Below are 18,205 nucleotides of genomic sequence, written 5' to 3' on the forward strand. Positions count from 1 at the left end.
GATAGAGCCGCATATATTTATAAACATGCCAAATGTAATTATTAATTAAGCTCCGCGAGTTAATAAGCACACAGTGGGGAATGTGCTAGTTTCATTTTTTAAATAAATGCTTTAATTGTGGGTGCAAAATTACCTGATGGTGTGTGGAGCTGTTTCCCATCATATTTAGCAAAAAAAAGTGAAATAGCTCCTATTGTGGTAAGTACGATATTTGATAAGCTATTAGATGGATTACCATGACATGTGGTAGAGATATCTATGGTGCCCAGAGGATGAATCCAATTGTGTTCAAAGTTGTTAATAATGTTGGTTTTATAAATATGCACGTCAAACTTGTTAGGATGTTTTGGAAAGCCAAGAAGCTTTTCTAAATTGACACTGTACAAAATACAAGGCACAGTTATTTGGCATAGTACATAGTACAAAGTTGTACTTAATAAATCAGAACCAGGTCAAAAAGAAAATGACAACTAGTTCAAAAATGTGTTTCTCTTTTTTGGGGGATATTGCGAAAAATAAAAAATGTGAACAAAACTTGATGTGGGCTTAATCAGGGACTGTAGAAACAATGTAAGAAATACATGGATGTCATTTTTTATTTATTTTTTTGCAAGGATTAAGTTACTCATTTTGGAAGTTATGAACCAAAATGTGTTGATTTCATCAAATCTAGTTTCTGCTTTTCCAGTCCTGATTAGGGTACCTGAGCTTTGGGTATAGGCCGACACTGAGTACAGATCTAATGATCTAAGTTGTTTTTGGAAAAGTAGCAGGTCACAGACAGGCAGCAAAATACAGTAAAACCTTAAATTAAAATATATGGTGTAAAGGAATGATTTATCTTGTTGAGTAAAACGTATACAGTGCCCAAATACTGAATGGAACAAGGTGACACCAGGAAAACACCTATTGTATTTTATAATTACCATAATTACCCTTATTCACAATGCTACCTGTCGTGTGACATTAAGCGTTATTTTTATTGGTATAAGATATAATATAAAGTATTCATGTGGAAATATTTTCACATTTTCTGGCTCAGAACCTTTGACAAATTATTCAGTTTGCCAACATGTTAACAGCGTGATCCACTGTCAGCGTAGTGGCCCAAGTTGATGTAAAGATTCTTCTTCGTTCATGCTTCTGGTAAGGGTTTTTGGACATGTAGGTTCCAGCGACGCATTACCAAACATTTAGCGACAGATCAGTCATTCTTTATGCAACATCTGTCCTCTTCAAGTGCAAGCAATTTTCAAAAAGCCACTTCAATCTGAAAGAGTGCTATCTCCCAAATCAGCAAAGGTCTCCTTCTGTTAGCCATCTTTCATTTACTACATCTCTAGCTCTTGCTGCAGATCAGAGGAGTTTTAATGCCCCCGATTATCTCATGAGCTTTTGAAATGCATGAATTATTGTTGAAGGTTACGGCTCAGTAATTAAGGGCCACAGGGCATTGATTGGACAGAGATTGTCACAGTTTGGCCTACATGCTTATGCCATAGGGAATCTTGCGAGCGAGAATGGGAGTGAGAGTGATATTTCTCTTTCAGGCTTGGCAGGCCACCCACACTAACTTTGTATTGTCTCTTCTCCATAAGACCATTTCCCTTTTCCCCCCTCCGTCTCACTCTCTAGCTCCCTGCTCATTGGCATGTTGGTTCTCTCACACACATTTTTCCAGGCGGGCATTTTGCTTTCAGGGAAATCCATTAAGATTAAGCAGAAGTAAAATGTGAAGCAACGTGTGGGTGTCTTCCCCTCCGAGGTGTCACACAAGACATTTTGTGACAGTGTGTGTGGGCTTAGACCTTTGACCATTTTTTCATCTTGCGATTGGCCAGAGGCCATCCAGTTCTTTCCTGCCAAAACATTTGTGCTGCCTCTTAAATTAATCTGACACTGGCGCTGCGTGCTGCTCTTCTTTATTTCATTATTTAGTTCATCTTACAATTTGACATTACGTCTTATATGAATTGACAGCTAAAGGTGCTATTTGATTTTTAGGTCTTTTTAGGGTTTGCAATTATTTTCATTATTGATTAATCTGTAAAAAAAAAAAAATTCAATTCAAATGGATATTTATTGAGACTTTAAAATATCAAAAACAGTGAAAGATGTCAATCACAATGTCCTAGAACCAAAGACAATGTCTTCAAGTTACTTTTTTCCAATAAAAAGGCCAAAGGAATCAGCAAATGTTTGGCTTTTTTTCTTCATGAATCGCAAACAAATACTTTCTTTATTAAAGCTGCTGTCGATCAACTAACTGAATAATCGATTGGACTTCTACTTTAGGGTAAAAAAAACTTTTTTAAATCCAAATTGGGTTTTAAAGAGTGCATGTTATTTTATAAATGTATAAATTACACCATTCATGTCTTAACAGTACCTCTACCTGGTCAGCACTGGTGCGTAATGCCTGCAGGAAATACCAGAGATATTGCCCTTGCTGTATTTATTTTCATCATACAAAAAAAAAAATGCCCCATTTCTAACACAATGCATGGTGGGAAAGGCTCCAGCCTCCTGCAACCATGAACAGGATAAGCGGTTTAAGGAATAGATGCTTGGATGAAAAAGCAAAGCACACGCTTGGTTTATCTGCATTGCTGTGTTTCCTGCTGTGCCCACATCATTAATATGCAGGAGAAATAAGGAGCCTATGAGATAGGTCCCCCGCTCTACCTTACCGCTCCTTTCCACAATGTCAGTTTTACATCTCCTTCATTCACGTATAAAAGACAAGTCTCCCTTAGATTTTCCCCTAGTCCCTCATGCCCTCCTTATCCTTTGATCTCGCTGAGCAGGCTAACCCTCTCAGGACACCGATAATTCTGTAGCATGCCCCATGTTGTTCTCTCACAGCTGCCTCAGAGACTCGGCAAAGCTCTCCACCAGTGGAGTGTCACACTTTCACCTCAAACAAATGCTGCAAGACTCTCTTCCCATCAAGCAGAGCTCATAGATATGTTTCACATGTTAAATGTCTGTAATGAGTCATAGAAGAGCTACTGACTGCATTATGCAGGTACCTACCGCAATCCCTCCTGCTATAGAGTGTTTACCATGTTAAGAGTCATAAAACTAACCCCTGCACCGAGGGTTTGTAATGAGTCAATTATGTAAAGTACATGAACATTTAGAGTGCAAAGATTTAGTCAAAACGTGCAATCATTGAAGGATCATTACCTTGTACATTAACTTTGACTGGGTATTTGAAGTCTTACAGCATTAGTGATCACTTCAGTCAATTATTTGGTTGAGTGCTCAAGATTTAGGTGCCGTGTGTCTCATAATCAGTGTATTCAACATTGTGGCCGATATGTTCCTTTTCCCTATTTGCAGTTTCATTCTTTTGTATTTAGTCTGACGTCGTCGTGGTGTTTTAATGCTTCTTGTCTTGTTTACAAAACTGATGATAAAACCCAAATCTAGTGAACTGCCTCACCTTTTCAAGCGGCCCATCTTTACTATACAAGATAGGTCTCGTGATATGTTATACTTATTAAAGACCCTTGCCTTATTCTATTTTAGCGTGTTTGTATTTTCTATTCTCTTGTCTTATCAATATGTTTTAATGGTATCTAAATGTCATAATGTGTTTCTTGTGCGTCTCGATGCTTTTGATGTTTAGTGTAAGGTGCTTTGAATTGCCTTGTTGCTGAAATGTGCAATATGAATAACAAGTGTTGCCTATGTAGCCAAAGTCTGATACTTTATATTTTAAATTGTATTGATCTTTGCCATAGCGCTCCGTTGTTATCTGAAAACTATTATGGAATTGTGAAATATGACTGCATATATGACAAAAAAGTTGTACAAAGCCTTTTGTGGCATACTGAGACTGAGCTACGCAAAGTCTGATTAATAGCCTCAAGCATCTGTTTGGGGCTAAAGACTACAAGTTTAAAGATGTAAAAATCTGGGGATGTGGACTTACTGTAGAAAGAAGAGAGCCTGCAAGACCTCTGTCTCCTCATCTCAGCTGTTTGAGGCTAGTAGCTTGAGGCTACATTAGCCGCTACTAGTATAACTCACCTGAATATCTGACTGAACTGTGACATTGTTTGTTTCTATTTGTCTACTATTTCATGACGTGTCCTTTAAAGCCTGGTGGGATGTGCATTAGTACATTTCACTGGAAAACTTGTTTCTCTACTTCACTGTTGTTGTGAACTAATATAGATACTTGTAAATATTGCAGTAACCCTCTGTATTATGACTCCAGGGACAGATGCATGAAACTCTGTTTAAATTCAAGACCACAAGCTCATGCGTGCACAACAGAAATACCTTGTCTTCAAGCCAAATGTAAGCCCCTGCATATGTTACATCTCAGTTAATGGGAAAATGTAAACACGTGTTTTGAGCGTTATCCAGAGTGCTGATGAGACGGCACGCTCCCGAACCGTCACTGAAGCTCCCCAAGGAGCTCGCCGATGTTCTCGCCAGCACTCCCGCTGGCAGGTAACCAGGGGTCACTCCTTCCTTCCAATCTCAAGACTAACTCATCTATCAGCATTAGCTTATCCACCTGAGCGTTCCCCTACAGTACACATAACCCTCTGTGTTCTCTCTTGAGCTTAGTGTTGGGACTGTGAAGACGTTGCCAGCAGTTGGTTTTGAAGCCCACCTCTTCAGTAAAAGTTGTAGTTTCTCTCCAGTGCATGTAGTGAGTCTGTACTTTTTCCGCATTACTGTTTTAGTCGTTTACCGTTTTGCCAAGATCTTCCTTTGTTAAATCATGAGTCTATAAATAAAAAAGCAACAAGACCCTTTTGAGTCTCTACACAAGACTGCTTATCTCTTAATATTAGTCTTTATTATAGACATCATTATAGCAAATATATGAGCGTTATGATCACTCCTACAATTACACATAGACAGATATCAACCTATCCATTTAAACTGTATATCTATATATATATATATATATATATATCAGAATGTGTTTATCTAGCAACATCATCCAAGCAGCCTTTGAGTTTGTATGCACATGGGAATAGTCACAATCTTCTTCTCTGTGTATTGAATTTGACGATACTATTTTTAGCAATGTAAACATATAATGAATGATATACCACATCTTCTAGAAGCTTGACTGACAAATATGTTTTATAGAAAAACAATCAGATGGAAATGTGAGAGGGAAGGGTGAAGGTTAGCAGAAACATGGAGAGTGAACACATTACTGTCAGCTTGTGACATCTACATCTCATCACCCAATGACAATGACCAGCCATTACTGGTGCATGCACCATTGTAAGGTAACGGAACTCATTATGGAAGAAATATATGAACACATTTCCCCTTATTTTTCTTCGTATACACAATTTGTTTTTTATTTTGTTCGTACATCAGCCACACGCCTCCGATTTATGATCATTCGGCACATCTGGGTAACAGAGAATTTGGACTGTTAAGAACATTTGGTGCATCTGGAGTTGACTTCTCTTTTTTTCACAGAAAATTAAGAAAAATTGAAGAGAATGTTGCTGCATGAGACTCACAGTACACTCAGCTGCTGGTTTATTTGGTACAACTAGCGAAAACTAGTTGATTGGGGATTTTTAAAAGCAGATACAAAAGCAATAGCTTAAAAGCAAATTAATCGGCCAACACCCCCCCCCCCCCCCCCCCCCCCCTTTGACTTATTACAGACTGTACAAACTGGGTAACTGATTGACTGAACATTTAAGTCAAAGTAATCACAAATCAATCAATACATCTAGATAACTGAACATCATCAAATACCTAATATTATTATGAGTTAATCAGAGGCACAGATATTTTCAGTGAAACCTCATTGTGTGTAGGATGTAAAGTGTTGATGACTGGTGGTAGCTGCACAGCCATAGCACACTATCAAACTGATTAATCGGTCCTGACCTGATGGTTGCAAGGTTCAGTTTTAAGAGAAAAACATTATCACATTATTGAATTTTTGTTTTGAATGCTGTAGATTTTGGATTCTTGGATTTGCATTATCGACGTGTAGAAAGAAGAATGTTGCTGCAACACGTTCATGAATGCTGCTCTGTAATACAAACCATGAAAACATAAAAAAAAAAAAAACATGTAATAATGCACGGGTGGACGTACTGTTCGCATGGCATATCACGACATGTTCCCGTTTGTAGATACCAGTATCTGTGTGGGAAGTATGCAGATCGTGCATACACACATCTGCCTCCAGGGCAGAGTGGTGGCTCAGTGGTTAGCACTGCCACCTCACAGCAAGAAGGTCGTTACTTTGATTCCGTGTGTGTGATTTCCACCTAAAGCACATTATTCAGCTGGACAAGAGATTTAAAATTGCCCTAAAGTATGAATGTGAGAGTGGATGAGTTTGCAACTCTGTGTCCCTAATGATGTGCTGATCTATCTGATGTGTCTCCCTCTGCTTCTCCCTCATGTGTACGCCGCACAGGCCATGATTATGTTATGAAACAATACCGTTTTTCATTATCTTTATTTGTTGCACATGACTCTGTTCTTGCTGTAAAGTAATCCATCTTTAAATTTCAAATACATTTTGCTGTCATTTCAAATGTGTGTGTGCATAATGTGGGGCTCAATGTCATACACTCCTAAAATAAATAGAACCTGAAATTGAATTTTTTCGTAAATGTAAATTCAAACTTGATAATTGGACAAAAATGCGTTAGAGTTACTGGATCTATAGCTTTGAGATTGTGGTATGAGCTCAGTCCTCAACTGGCCTCGTCACTTTGGGAAGCAAGCATCAGTGACAAAAAGCCTGGTTCCTTAAAACAAGTCAAAGGTACAAGACAGAGGTCTATGATTCCAACAGGTAGCTCGGGAACTTGGAGAATCCAATTACCGAGCTTTAGGTTCTGTCGTCGATGTCACCTACTGCTGGGTTAAGTTAAAAGGCTCTGGACTGTGAAGAAGCTATACCATAGATGTGTGCCTCTGGTTGGTGTCTTCTCTGTTGTATTTTAACATTAGCAAGGAGTGTGTTGACAAACATTTAGCTTCTCATTCATTTAGTAAGAAAAGTAAATTAGCATGTTTAAAGTATGTAAAATACTTCTTAAACTGTTAATTTGTAGGCAAAAGTCAGTCACTGTGCTAGCTAGCGTGTGCATGTGTGTGGGGCGGAATTCTTTTAAATAATGACGACCGAATGTTGAGCTTCATGTACGTACAGTTTTTTGTAATGTATGATTCCAAAGAATTTGTAATGCTTCCAGGTAGTGGATGCACATCTCATCTAATGCTTTTGTTTAGTTTTTTTGGGAGCCTCTCTATACAATGTGCAAGTGCCCTTTATTGTTAACTTTGTGCTTTTACTTTAGATTAAACTGGGAGACTATTGACAGACAATGAACCTGAGGGAATTGGTGGGCTACTTTATTGGTACTGTAATTCTTGCTACACATACTGGAAACCTTGCACAGTTTTTAAAAACACAGTTAGGGATCTCGTCAGTATCCTATATAAGTGGCTTTGTAATTTATTTTTCATTTTTCTTTCAATTATTTAAAATGTGGGGTGTCTATATGTGGGAATAACAAAAGCAGCTGCAGCAGAGTGGAACAAAGAATACCAGTGCATGTTATAGATGTAACTGTCATTTTTCTAGGTATGATAAAAGGTAACATCGTTGTGCTAGCTTGCTGAATTGTGAGTGGAATAATTACTTTCAGCATTAGCAAGCACAAAGGCTTGTTTTACAAATGTAAAAAGTGAAAACACAACAAAGTACAAAATCGACTCTTTTCTGTGAAGCTAATGCGCTAACAAGCCACTGAATGCTACGATTAACAGCTGTTAACATTAGCTGCCCTGCTATGTCATACTGTAGTGTTTTTTAAATATATTAAATATATTCTTAAATAAATAAAGTAAAATGTCATTGTTGTTGCTGATTGATATGGTCGACCAGTTGTTTTAACCAGCTGCTTATAAATATGCATGCGTGGCTATAGGCAAAAAAGATATCTGGCCCTGCTAAATAATACTATCAGGAATATCTTGTATAATTATGTGATGAGCATGTTTCTCACATCATGACACCCAAATGATTATCATGTTCACTACACATATTACGTTGGAGTTATTATCATGAAGCATCTTTAATATTAATCACTATTAGTGCAGGAAAGAGTAACTGATTTCAGCAGTTCAAATTGAGTTTAACCTAAGTAAGACATTAAGGGATCATTTGTTTATCCCTCATCTTTTAAATATATGTTGTACTACTTAATTGATGTTTAAATCTTAATAAAATGCGCAGCGTTTTTCCTCAAGACAGATCGTGCTCTCCACAGCTGTATATAACGTATGGCACTGAGCCTGAAGCTTTCACCGTGTAGCCCAGCTGAGCAATTCACTCGTTATGGCTATGTGGGTAAACACACTAGAGTCAGCAGAAATACAGTGCAGCACTGAAATGAGCTGTGAGATTAACTGTGAGTTTGACTATCGAATATATAGCTGCTCCACTTTTCTTTTTTTAATAGGTGGGCAATACTGTCAAAACACATCCTGAGCCAAATGTGACCCTTAAGACATCAGAAGAATGTTTACGCATTGGTTAAAAGTTTGAACAAAAAAAAAAGAAAACATTGAAAAGCATTTTCCACAGCAGGAGAGTATCTTACTTGTGCACTTTTTCAGCCCGGACCCTTTCTTCACGGCGTGGCGGCTGAGTTTGCAGCTGAAGTTGTTCTCCCAGAACTCAGCAAACCAGATATTCCTTCTGTTGTTCTCCAGCGTTCGGCTGATGAAGTAACGATCAAACCCTAGACGGATCATTTCATTGTCATTGGCACAGTGTGTATCAGCACAGTTTTGGGACAGTTTGTGAGCCGGCGCTCCGATGTGTTCTACAGTATAATTGCTTCAATATTACATGTTATGTTCAATATACTTTGTAGCTCTGTTTGACAGAATTTTAGGTTTTCGACTTTTGATGATCATATGATCAATGGTTAAGCATTACAAAGAATCTTTTATTCTTTTGCAAACAGATACAGCCCTGCGTCTCATGAAAAGAATATTTCACTGAAATATGCACATGGTTTTATTACACAGGGAGATCTGATATATGCACAAAGCACTTCTCTGTACCTTTGATGGACTGGCGCTTGGGCAGGATGGTGACGGCTCCCTCTGCCATCTCCTCCTGGTGCACAACCGGAGAGATCTTTGAGCCCCAGCTGTCCGACCCCACCCAGATGAAATGACCTGTCTGGTTGGCCTTTTTAGCTGCATGAAGTAGCCGCCTGCAAAGGTGAGGAAACAGATGTTGCAACGGATAAGGTCAGCATCCCGACCAACTCCACTTTGATTTTGTTTTTGCAATTGGTTACACAGCGGTCTGCTGGACGGACGCTGTTGCTCTGATGTTTTTCTAATCTTCCATGGTGTGTTACGTAGCTATCACCAGGACCTACCTGATATCGTCTTCGTTGGCAAAAAGTATGACAACTCTTGCGTTTGGGTTTTCTCTGAGGCGTCGGATGACCTTGTCAAACTCTCCCTGCTTGGGCTCCCGGGGAATCTTGACAGACTGGGAGATGCACACCCCCCCTAAACACAAGGAAGTTTACAGATCGAGTCAATGTGATCATTTAGAGAAACTGTAGAAAAATACCATCACAGTTTAAAATAAAAATCACAGAAATTAAAGTTAACATGAATTAAACATCAAAACTGTCACTTTACATTTTTTGTTGTGTGAACTGAATTTAAATGTAATTAGGTACAAATAAACAATCATGGGCGAGGTAATGAAATCGAGGGTTTTGTGTTGTCAGTTTACCCGAGACAGCTTAAAGAACTGAAACTGAGATGGTGAAAATCTGCATTGACCAACGGGATGATAATTGGCTACTAAAGAGAGAATTCTCTCAGAATTTCTTTACAAAAGGCCTTTTCTTTATCTACAGTATGCTGTTTGGCAGTTGGGAATGATGTGAATATGTGTAATAGTCTGTATGTTGTTTCTCTATTATTTTCACGGGACATTGTACATTCCAATGTGGATTTAACTGAGACTTTTGCGGTACTTTTAACGGTAGGGAATGATCTGTTTTTGATAAAAGAAGAACCAGCTTCACAACCTCTTTTTCTGCTGGACTCTTCCCAGGAAGGTAAACATTTTCTTCGCTCTGTTTACTATTGGTGTTTTAGCTAAATACGTGACACCAAGGTATTTAAAAAAGTAGATAAATGTTTTTTTATGCATGAATCTGTTCATGAAAGCAGAAGGTTTGTGGAGGCATGTGTGCTGCAGGCTGTGATGCTATACTGTACTGTTATGAGTATTTAATGACTCTCTTCATGGTACTACACCGGCACAGAAAACACATACGCAAGAATGTGAATGCTTTTGGCCTGATTCCCCACTTACACCCATAATACAGTACACTGACAATATGACTAAGAGTCCTTGCAAAAGCAAACTGAAAAGTACAGAAACAAAAGGATGTTGGGTTGAGTTTTGTGCAGTTGAAGCAATGTTTCCAGTGCTTCTCCAACAGGATTTCTTGGGGGAGATTTAGAGTGCCTCAGTGTGCCATGTTTATCTGAAGGATTGTTTCTTAGCATCCTGCAGCTCTCAGGACAGCGGGGACACAACCAATGCATGTCTTAGTACATCCTGTACTCTCACTGTAGAGCCTATATACAGTCGATACATACTGTACCTATCAGTGCTGTAGATGGAGACCAGTTCAGAGTCAGGGAAGCTAAACTATGTAAATTAGTCTTTGCCAAAGTGAGTTTGTGATTGCAGTGTCATACGAAAGATTAACTCTACAGCCCGACATGTTGTTCTCCAAAAAAGCAATCAGAGGAAACAACCAATGAAATGATTGAACAATTTAACTGCAAATTAATTAAAGTAACACCTCCCTCTCCATCAGCTGAGTCATGTCAACGACTTGAAGCATGAAGCTAACACAGATAAAAAAGTACAGCAGCAGAAAGGCTTCTATCGTTGTTATTCTAGCGCTTGTAGATTATTGTCCCGTGTGCGTGACGTGCGCGGTGGTCTAGACTCCTGTCGTTCTGCGGTCTTCCTTCCTAGTGGCCAGCTCAATGAGGAAACAGCCAAATCCAGATTTAGCTGTCTAAAAAAGTTTTGAGGTTTGAGTCCTCATGTTGGATGAAACTGGCTCGTTCTTGCACAGCTGTCACCAAACCTCGTTAAGTTTGAGAAGGTCGGACAGAATTTCTGACCCTGTCCTCGGACACGCAAAGGTTTAAAGTTTTGAGAATGATGGGCTGCAATAGCTAATGAGAGTTTGTGTAGAAATCAACGTCCCCGACTCCAAATGTATCATCTGGCACTGTAACCACGGCAAAAAAACAAAAAGCAGTATAAAAGGCAGGACAGCAGGATATCAAGGTCACCAAATCAAAACACCTTGTCACGCTTTTATTGCGTGACCCCCTACCTAGGCAGTATCTTTCTAGTATGTTTACCACTGCATCAAAAAACAATTGCTGTCATGCAAGCATTTAGCTTCTTGCAGTTTTGTACTTTGCTTTACCCTCGTGGGGAGTTCCACAGTTCCAATAAAGATATCTTTTACCATCCCACAGCCTGAAAATTAAACCATAAATTTGCAGACCTGTTGAATAAGCTGTGGGCTCACAGTAAGAGGAACATATTGCATTGCTGATTTTAATAATTCAGAATATAATGCTTTTACACTTGTGTGTTTGTTACAAGAGTAGAAAACAAGCAGTTTACTTGCAGTACTAAGATACATGATACATTTTTTAGTAAGGGTGACCACCTTTGGAATAAAAATTCCCAAACAGGATTAGTGCCAAGATGTACCAAGTAAAAGGCCAAAAGCATATTAAGGATTCATAGGCTGTTAACGAGACGGTAGTGCCATTTTGTTTTGCGGCATTCATTCAGTCTGGTGTGTTCATTTTAACCAGTTCCTTTTAGAAATGGGGGTTATTTTGCTTTGTATTGAACATAGTTTTCAGAAGGGAGAAAAGCTGCGGTATGAGGGCAGAAATGTTTTTGTCACAATGATCAAAGACATTTGCAAATGTAAGATGTGTTATTTCTGTAACTCGCCTTATAACAGCCCGCAGAGCTGCGTCAATTTCATCCACGCTTGGGATCATTTTAGTTGCCATTTTTTTGTCCCAATCTTTTGTGGTTGTAGCTAGACAGCTATGTAGGAGGATCCCATCTGCAAAGCTCCGATTGGTCAATTATTCCTCTGACTGAGGGAAACAGCCGTCAGTGACACAACAACAAGATGTGGTTGGTGATTCAGCGGTGAAACTGGGTTAGAGATTAGATTTGTAGATTCTTTATAAATAAACATGAATAGTTTATGGATTAATGGTTTCCAGCGCAGCTCTATCAAGTCCAATGTTCTGACAAGGCTGTTAGGAAGAAGGATTTGAGGTTGTTTCGGTTTTCTGAAAGTTTCCTTCTGACAATTTTCTTTTGGATGTATTCCAGATGTTGAAGCAGGAAGTGCATTGAGTGTTTGATCCAAGAAGGGATTTTTGGTATCCCTAAACAAAATAAAAATACAATCACGCTTTAACTGTCTGGTTGCTTCTCGTCATCTTTTATTTAGCAGACTGCTGCAGGGAGTGTTTGTCTTGACTGCATTTGTGAGAGCATTTCATCACTTCAGCCATTTGTGTGTTATGACCCACTTGTCCAGTTGACTCAAACAGGCTCTATTATCGTCCATTTGAGGGTGTTTAATCAAATTGATGGGTTTAGATAAGTGAGAAGCATGCAAACAACACCGTCACTTTGAGCTCACACGCCACAGCGGAGGACTATCCTGTTGTCATCTTAACAATGTGTTCACTAAAATGAATGGAAAGTAATGTTGACAAATAGCTGCTGCAGTATCGGGGCAGCCGCAGACATGTAATCTGTCTTTGCCACAATGGCTGAGCAGCTTTCATTTTCTGCTTTTCATTTATATTCAGATGCCTTCCAGATAACAACAGACATACTGCGTGTGAGATCAAGTCATGGCATCAACAACCACTGCATTTTCTTTGTATTTTAATTATGTGAACAGCAGATTCCATAACGCAAAATCTAATTATGTTCAAATAAGCTGACAATTAGATTTAGAAAGCAGAAAGAAGATCTGTTGATTCATAAAAGGAGATGAGAAACTGTCATAAATGTTTTTCATGACCTAAGGTCATCGGAGACCAAATTCAGGTACAGTCAACCATTTCCTCTCACTCGACCACTGTTTGATACAGCTTTGCACCTGCAGAGACGACGTGCGCAACATCTACTCTGTGTTTGCCCATAACACTGAATATATCCTGCTTCCTGTGTTTTAAAGCTGTCTTTTGTGCTTCCTGCATATTTCTTGGACAAAAAAAATATACCCTTTATACATAAATATAAAATGGAGTAACTACATGAAAATGTAACTTATAATAAACCCAGTGGGAGGTCATTTCCACAACAATTAATTCTAATGCCATACTGACAATGTATATTAAAGTTAATATTTAAATACTAGGCAATTAAAGCAACTTCAGTTATGGTTAACAGCAAGTTTGCAAGCAAGGTTGTGTCTCGTCAAGGCAATCCTTTGTAGTTTTTTTTTCCTTGTATGTGGCAGAGAAGCTGCTACTAAAGAAAACACAGCATGCAAAAATAAGTAATAACTCAAATGAGGAAAACATAAAAGATAACATCACAATCTGTACAGAAGAAATTGAGCAAAAGATCAAGACATATGCTGAAAGTACAGAAAAACACATCAAAATAAAGTAATGCTTCTAGCCGTACAGCACAATGAAACTAAGCCACAACAATCAGTTTATGGGGGATTCTAAAAACTATTACACAAGTAGTAATTATTTAAAGGCAAACCCTATGCAGGGGCAATATCTGCAGTCAAATCTGAATGTTAAAATAAAAATATACACTGTGAGCTCGTTATTGAACATCATTAACATGTGATCAACGTATTCGTCAGTGTGTCGTATTGGACTTTTTTCTACCCTTTCAATGTTTCAGTGTGTTTCTTTAATAAGGCACATTTGTGTCGTGAACTTGGTGAATGTGTTTCCTAAATTAGCGGTTTTATTTATTTGCAGATTTTTTTTATTAAGGTTACTTAAGTAAAAGTAGTAATCCAGCAGTGTAACAATACTTACAAGTAGAAGCCCTGCATTCAAAATGTTACTGAAGTAAAAGTCCAAAAGTATTAGCATCAAAGATATAATTGAAATACAAAAAAGAAAAAGTACTCATTATGCAGAATGGCTCATTTCAGAATAATGTATTACATTACTGAATTATAATTATTAATGCATTATTGGATGCCTCAGTTTTGAGATATTTTTTCAAATTAATTAAATAAGAATAAAATAAGAATAAACATTATCATTATCTTAACATCGATATTCAATGAACAATATTCAACAACATTCGAATCATTTCAATAATCAATGGATTATTCGATCATCGTTAGTTGCAGCCTTTGCTGCAACTAACGACATAATTGTGTCATAATTAGCATATGAATTCTTGAATAATGGCCAAAGACGTGTTTTGTGAGGTAACAGTGATCTTTGATCACCAAATCTATTCAGTTCATCCTTGAGTCCAAGTGGACGTTTGTGCAAAATCTCAAGAAATGACCTTCAGGTTTTCCTGAGATATCAGGTTAATGAGAACGGATTGATGTGAGGTCACAGTAACTTTGACATTTGACCCAAAAATTCGAATCAGTTCATCATTGAGTCAAGATGGACGTTTGAGCCACATTTGAAAAGAATGCCCTCCAGGCGCCCCTGAGATATCACATTCACGAGAATGGACTTGATATTGTTACGTCCGTCCGTCCGGTCCATCAAAATAACAAGTTCACCATCAACTTTATATGTTGTCAGTGGAAAAAACATCACTTGCACGTCTTTAATGCTGCTTTAGGTTTTAGCACATTGAGAACTTCTCTAGGCTACCATCATGTTAGTTAAACTAAACCACCAGACTAGTTAGATACAGAACGTACGCATGACACAATCTCACACAAACAAAACTAAAAACACATATCCTGTGTAGGAATGCATGTATGTATGATTTCATAAACGTTCGTATTTGTATTTATGAGGAACATTTAAAGTACACAGTATCTTGTATGTATTGCACAGTACACTGTATGGCATCCTCTCCTTGTAAACCAGGGATTACATTTCAACGATGCTGAACTCCACATGAGCTGACAAAAGCTTTTTATTTTAACGGGAACTTTAGTGTCACTTCCTTCATTTTGCCTGTATTTTACATCAGCAACAGCACATTTTCTATTTCATGGCTTTCATGTAATAATTCAAGGTAAAACATTCTGTAATTTCCTGCTTAAATCAGGACTTGTAAGAAGTGAGCTTTTTTATAACCTTGCAGCAGTCCTACAAAAAACAAACAAAACAAAAACGTCTGTTTTTTAATTCCATTGAAAACTTCAGTGTTGCTGCTCTGTGCTCTAATTTGAATGCATTATGTAAAGACCTCTTAGTCAGGGAGCAAAGTTAAAAACACAACAAGACAGATGTCCTCATGTTGAATACTGATAGCGCTGAATCAGCATTAACAATCAGTTATTGCTGGATTAGTGAGGACGTTTCTCAACAAGGAATTTGATCATATTCATCTTATTTGAACATGACATTAAAACTGACGTGTGAACTATTCACCTTTATAATGTTCTCAGCAGCTGAACTGTAGCATTACAAATGAAAACTGTAGAAAAGTCACAAAAGTTCACGGAAGGTTTTGAGAACTGAACTGACAAAATTATTCAAAGCAGGAAACCGGATCCTGAGAAACTGTTTGATGCTAGAAAGTAACTGTGTCTGTGATGGTTTTACCTCCCTACCGCATTTACAATACAAAGAGGAATCTTAGGTTTGCTGTTGGCTTGCTTTGCGTCAGGAGGTTGTTTTTGTGGATGTGTGAGGAGATTTGAAATAACCTCCTCTTGCAAATGATTCCCTTTTCTTGCCAAGTCTATACTGTGTACCTTTAACTGCCTATGCGGGTCTGACGTGCCAGAAAAGAAAGTCCCGTCCAACGAAGCCATTTGTTTTTCATAATACATTTCCAAGACAGATTCTTTCCTGCAAGCCCTATCGGCGTGGCTGGTTGTAGACTTTCATCTGTTATGCTGTGTCCATGTTCAGTTCAATTAAACCAAAGAAATACAATAGTATTAAGTCTGAAAACACAATTTGTTGTGTCTCCGCTCCACTGAGTTTCCTAATTGTACATCTTTCCGCTGTTATTTGTTCACCACACATGTCTTTTTGTGTGTTTAGTCTGCGGAGCAAGTCAAGTAAATAATGAACCAGTTGGACATACCATCTTGACTCCTTTGTTTTTCTTTTTTTTAAGCTCTAGATGCTTCTCACTTTTCGGAGTGTGCGAAAGTTGGTTAATCTCAGACATCATCTTGAAATATTATGTTCAAATCAAATGAGAGCACATACCAGTCAAACAGCACCAATATTTTCAGAAAAAAGGAAGGATAATAATGTGCTATAAAATACTTTTCATCCCCTATTAGGCTTCTAATTTGTATGTTCAAACGTTTGTTCATATTTCAGAACAACATAACACGCTGCTGGGCCATCTTCATTAGGACCACGTCACCGATGTTTCTGTGATAGGGTCCGTGTCAGAGTGCAACAGCTACTTTGAAAAACACCACCAAAGAAAAGTAAGTGAGGACTAAAAATCAATACGATATGTAGTCATTTGTATCTCTGCCAGGGAGGTTGTGTTTTCAGCCTTGTTTGTTTGTTGGCAAGCTACTCAAAAACTTAACAGTAACAGTTTTAAATGAAACTTGAGATTGTTTTTTTGGTGCAAATGTGGACCCAAACACAGGCTCTGGAATGTTTCAAAGGAACTATTTAAAGGGAACATGTGCTCATTTTCAGTTTAATACTTGTATTTTGGGTTTCTACAAGAACATGTTTAGTGTTCAAAAAACATGATTTTTCTCATAATGACTGACTTACTTTACTTAAACATACTCACTACTTTTTCATTAACTATTGCATTTACTAAAATACAAAAAGTGTCACTTTTTTATTTCCAAAGCTTTATTTCCTAGCACAATTATACAACTATAAATATTTAAAGATGTAATAATCAATATTTTTATATTAATAATGGCTTGAATGACATTGTATTAAAATGTATTGTTGATAGATGTTTGCTCACTACTCATCACATACTGTCCTATCCTCAACACTTGTACTGTGTATTGTGTCCAATGGTTTGATGATATTGTATTTAAAATAAAATGGAACATCATCTTTCTTCAAGTTTGTGGTCCACGTTGAAATGTCAAAAATAAGAAAATAATGAAATTACCTCTTTCGTTCCTCTCCTTTAGTTTGATGGTACTTTGGCAAAAATAAAATGGAGCACTGTCTCTATCCATGGTGTTTAGATGAAAAGGACATTTTGACAAATATGGCAAATTACAGCAGTTACACACACAAACTCCATTCTGCCCATTCTGACTTTCAAACATCATTTCAACACAGTTCAAACAGAAAAAACACTTTGCAAATAACACATGTGATGTCGGCTGTGTTACCGGACAACATAAGAGATCACAGAAAAAAAAGGTTTCAGGTAACAGAAATTTGACAACGTTGTTGTGCATCTTTGTTAGATGCTTCGGATGGTGGAGGGGTCAAAACAGGTCATCATTTAAAATATGACCTTTAGTTAGTATCGCCTCCATCAAGCTAATCCCTGTAATGTTTTAAAACAATGGAACAAAGTGCCCGGATGAATCATCCCTCAACATTTCAGCAGCATTGAATGGAGGTGGAGTCTGTCATATCACATTTAAGAAAAGAAAATGTGAATTGAATAACATCGCAATCAGTCTGCTCTTCTGAAACATCATCAGCAGAGATGCGTTGATTGCAACATTCTTGACAGATTCCAATATCCGATTTCTTAAAAGTCTGACAAAAATGATGTGTTAATAGAGAAGAATGAGAGAAAACTTTATTCTATACTGTGTATGCAAGCCTGTTATAGATAATCATCCATCAAAAACAATGTATTTATTAATCTATTTATTCATATAAAACTAAATGAATCAGTATCTATTCACATTAATCAAAAGATATGTGTATTATATTATGTCAACTCCCACTCCTGCGGCTTCCTCCTGCC

General features: G+C 37.7%; 1 protein-coding gene across 1 annotated transcript in view; it reads right to left on the minus strand.

Annotated features, from left to right (window-relative positions):
• Positions 1-18,205, minus strand: part of LOC142955487 (metabotropic glutamate receptor 4-like) — a 113,264-nt gene that overhangs the window by 23,062 nt on the left and 71,997 nt on the right. Inside the window, 3 exon segments of the mRNA XM_076097023.1 lie at positions 8,631-8,771; positions 9,100-9,254; positions 9,426-9,561. Of these exon segments, the coding sequence (XP_075953138.1) occupies positions 8,631-8,771; positions 9,100-9,254; positions 9,426-9,561 (432 nt within the window).

This window comes from Anarhichas minor, unplaced genomic scaffold, assembly GCF_050575085.1.
Source record: "Anarhichas minor isolate MPS153535 unplaced genomic scaffold, ASM5057508v1 ptg000023l, whole genome shotgun sequence".
In the NCBI taxonomy this organism is placed as follows: Eukaryota; Metazoa; Chordata; class Actinopteri; order Perciformes; family Anarhichadidae; genus Anarhichas; species Anarhichas minor.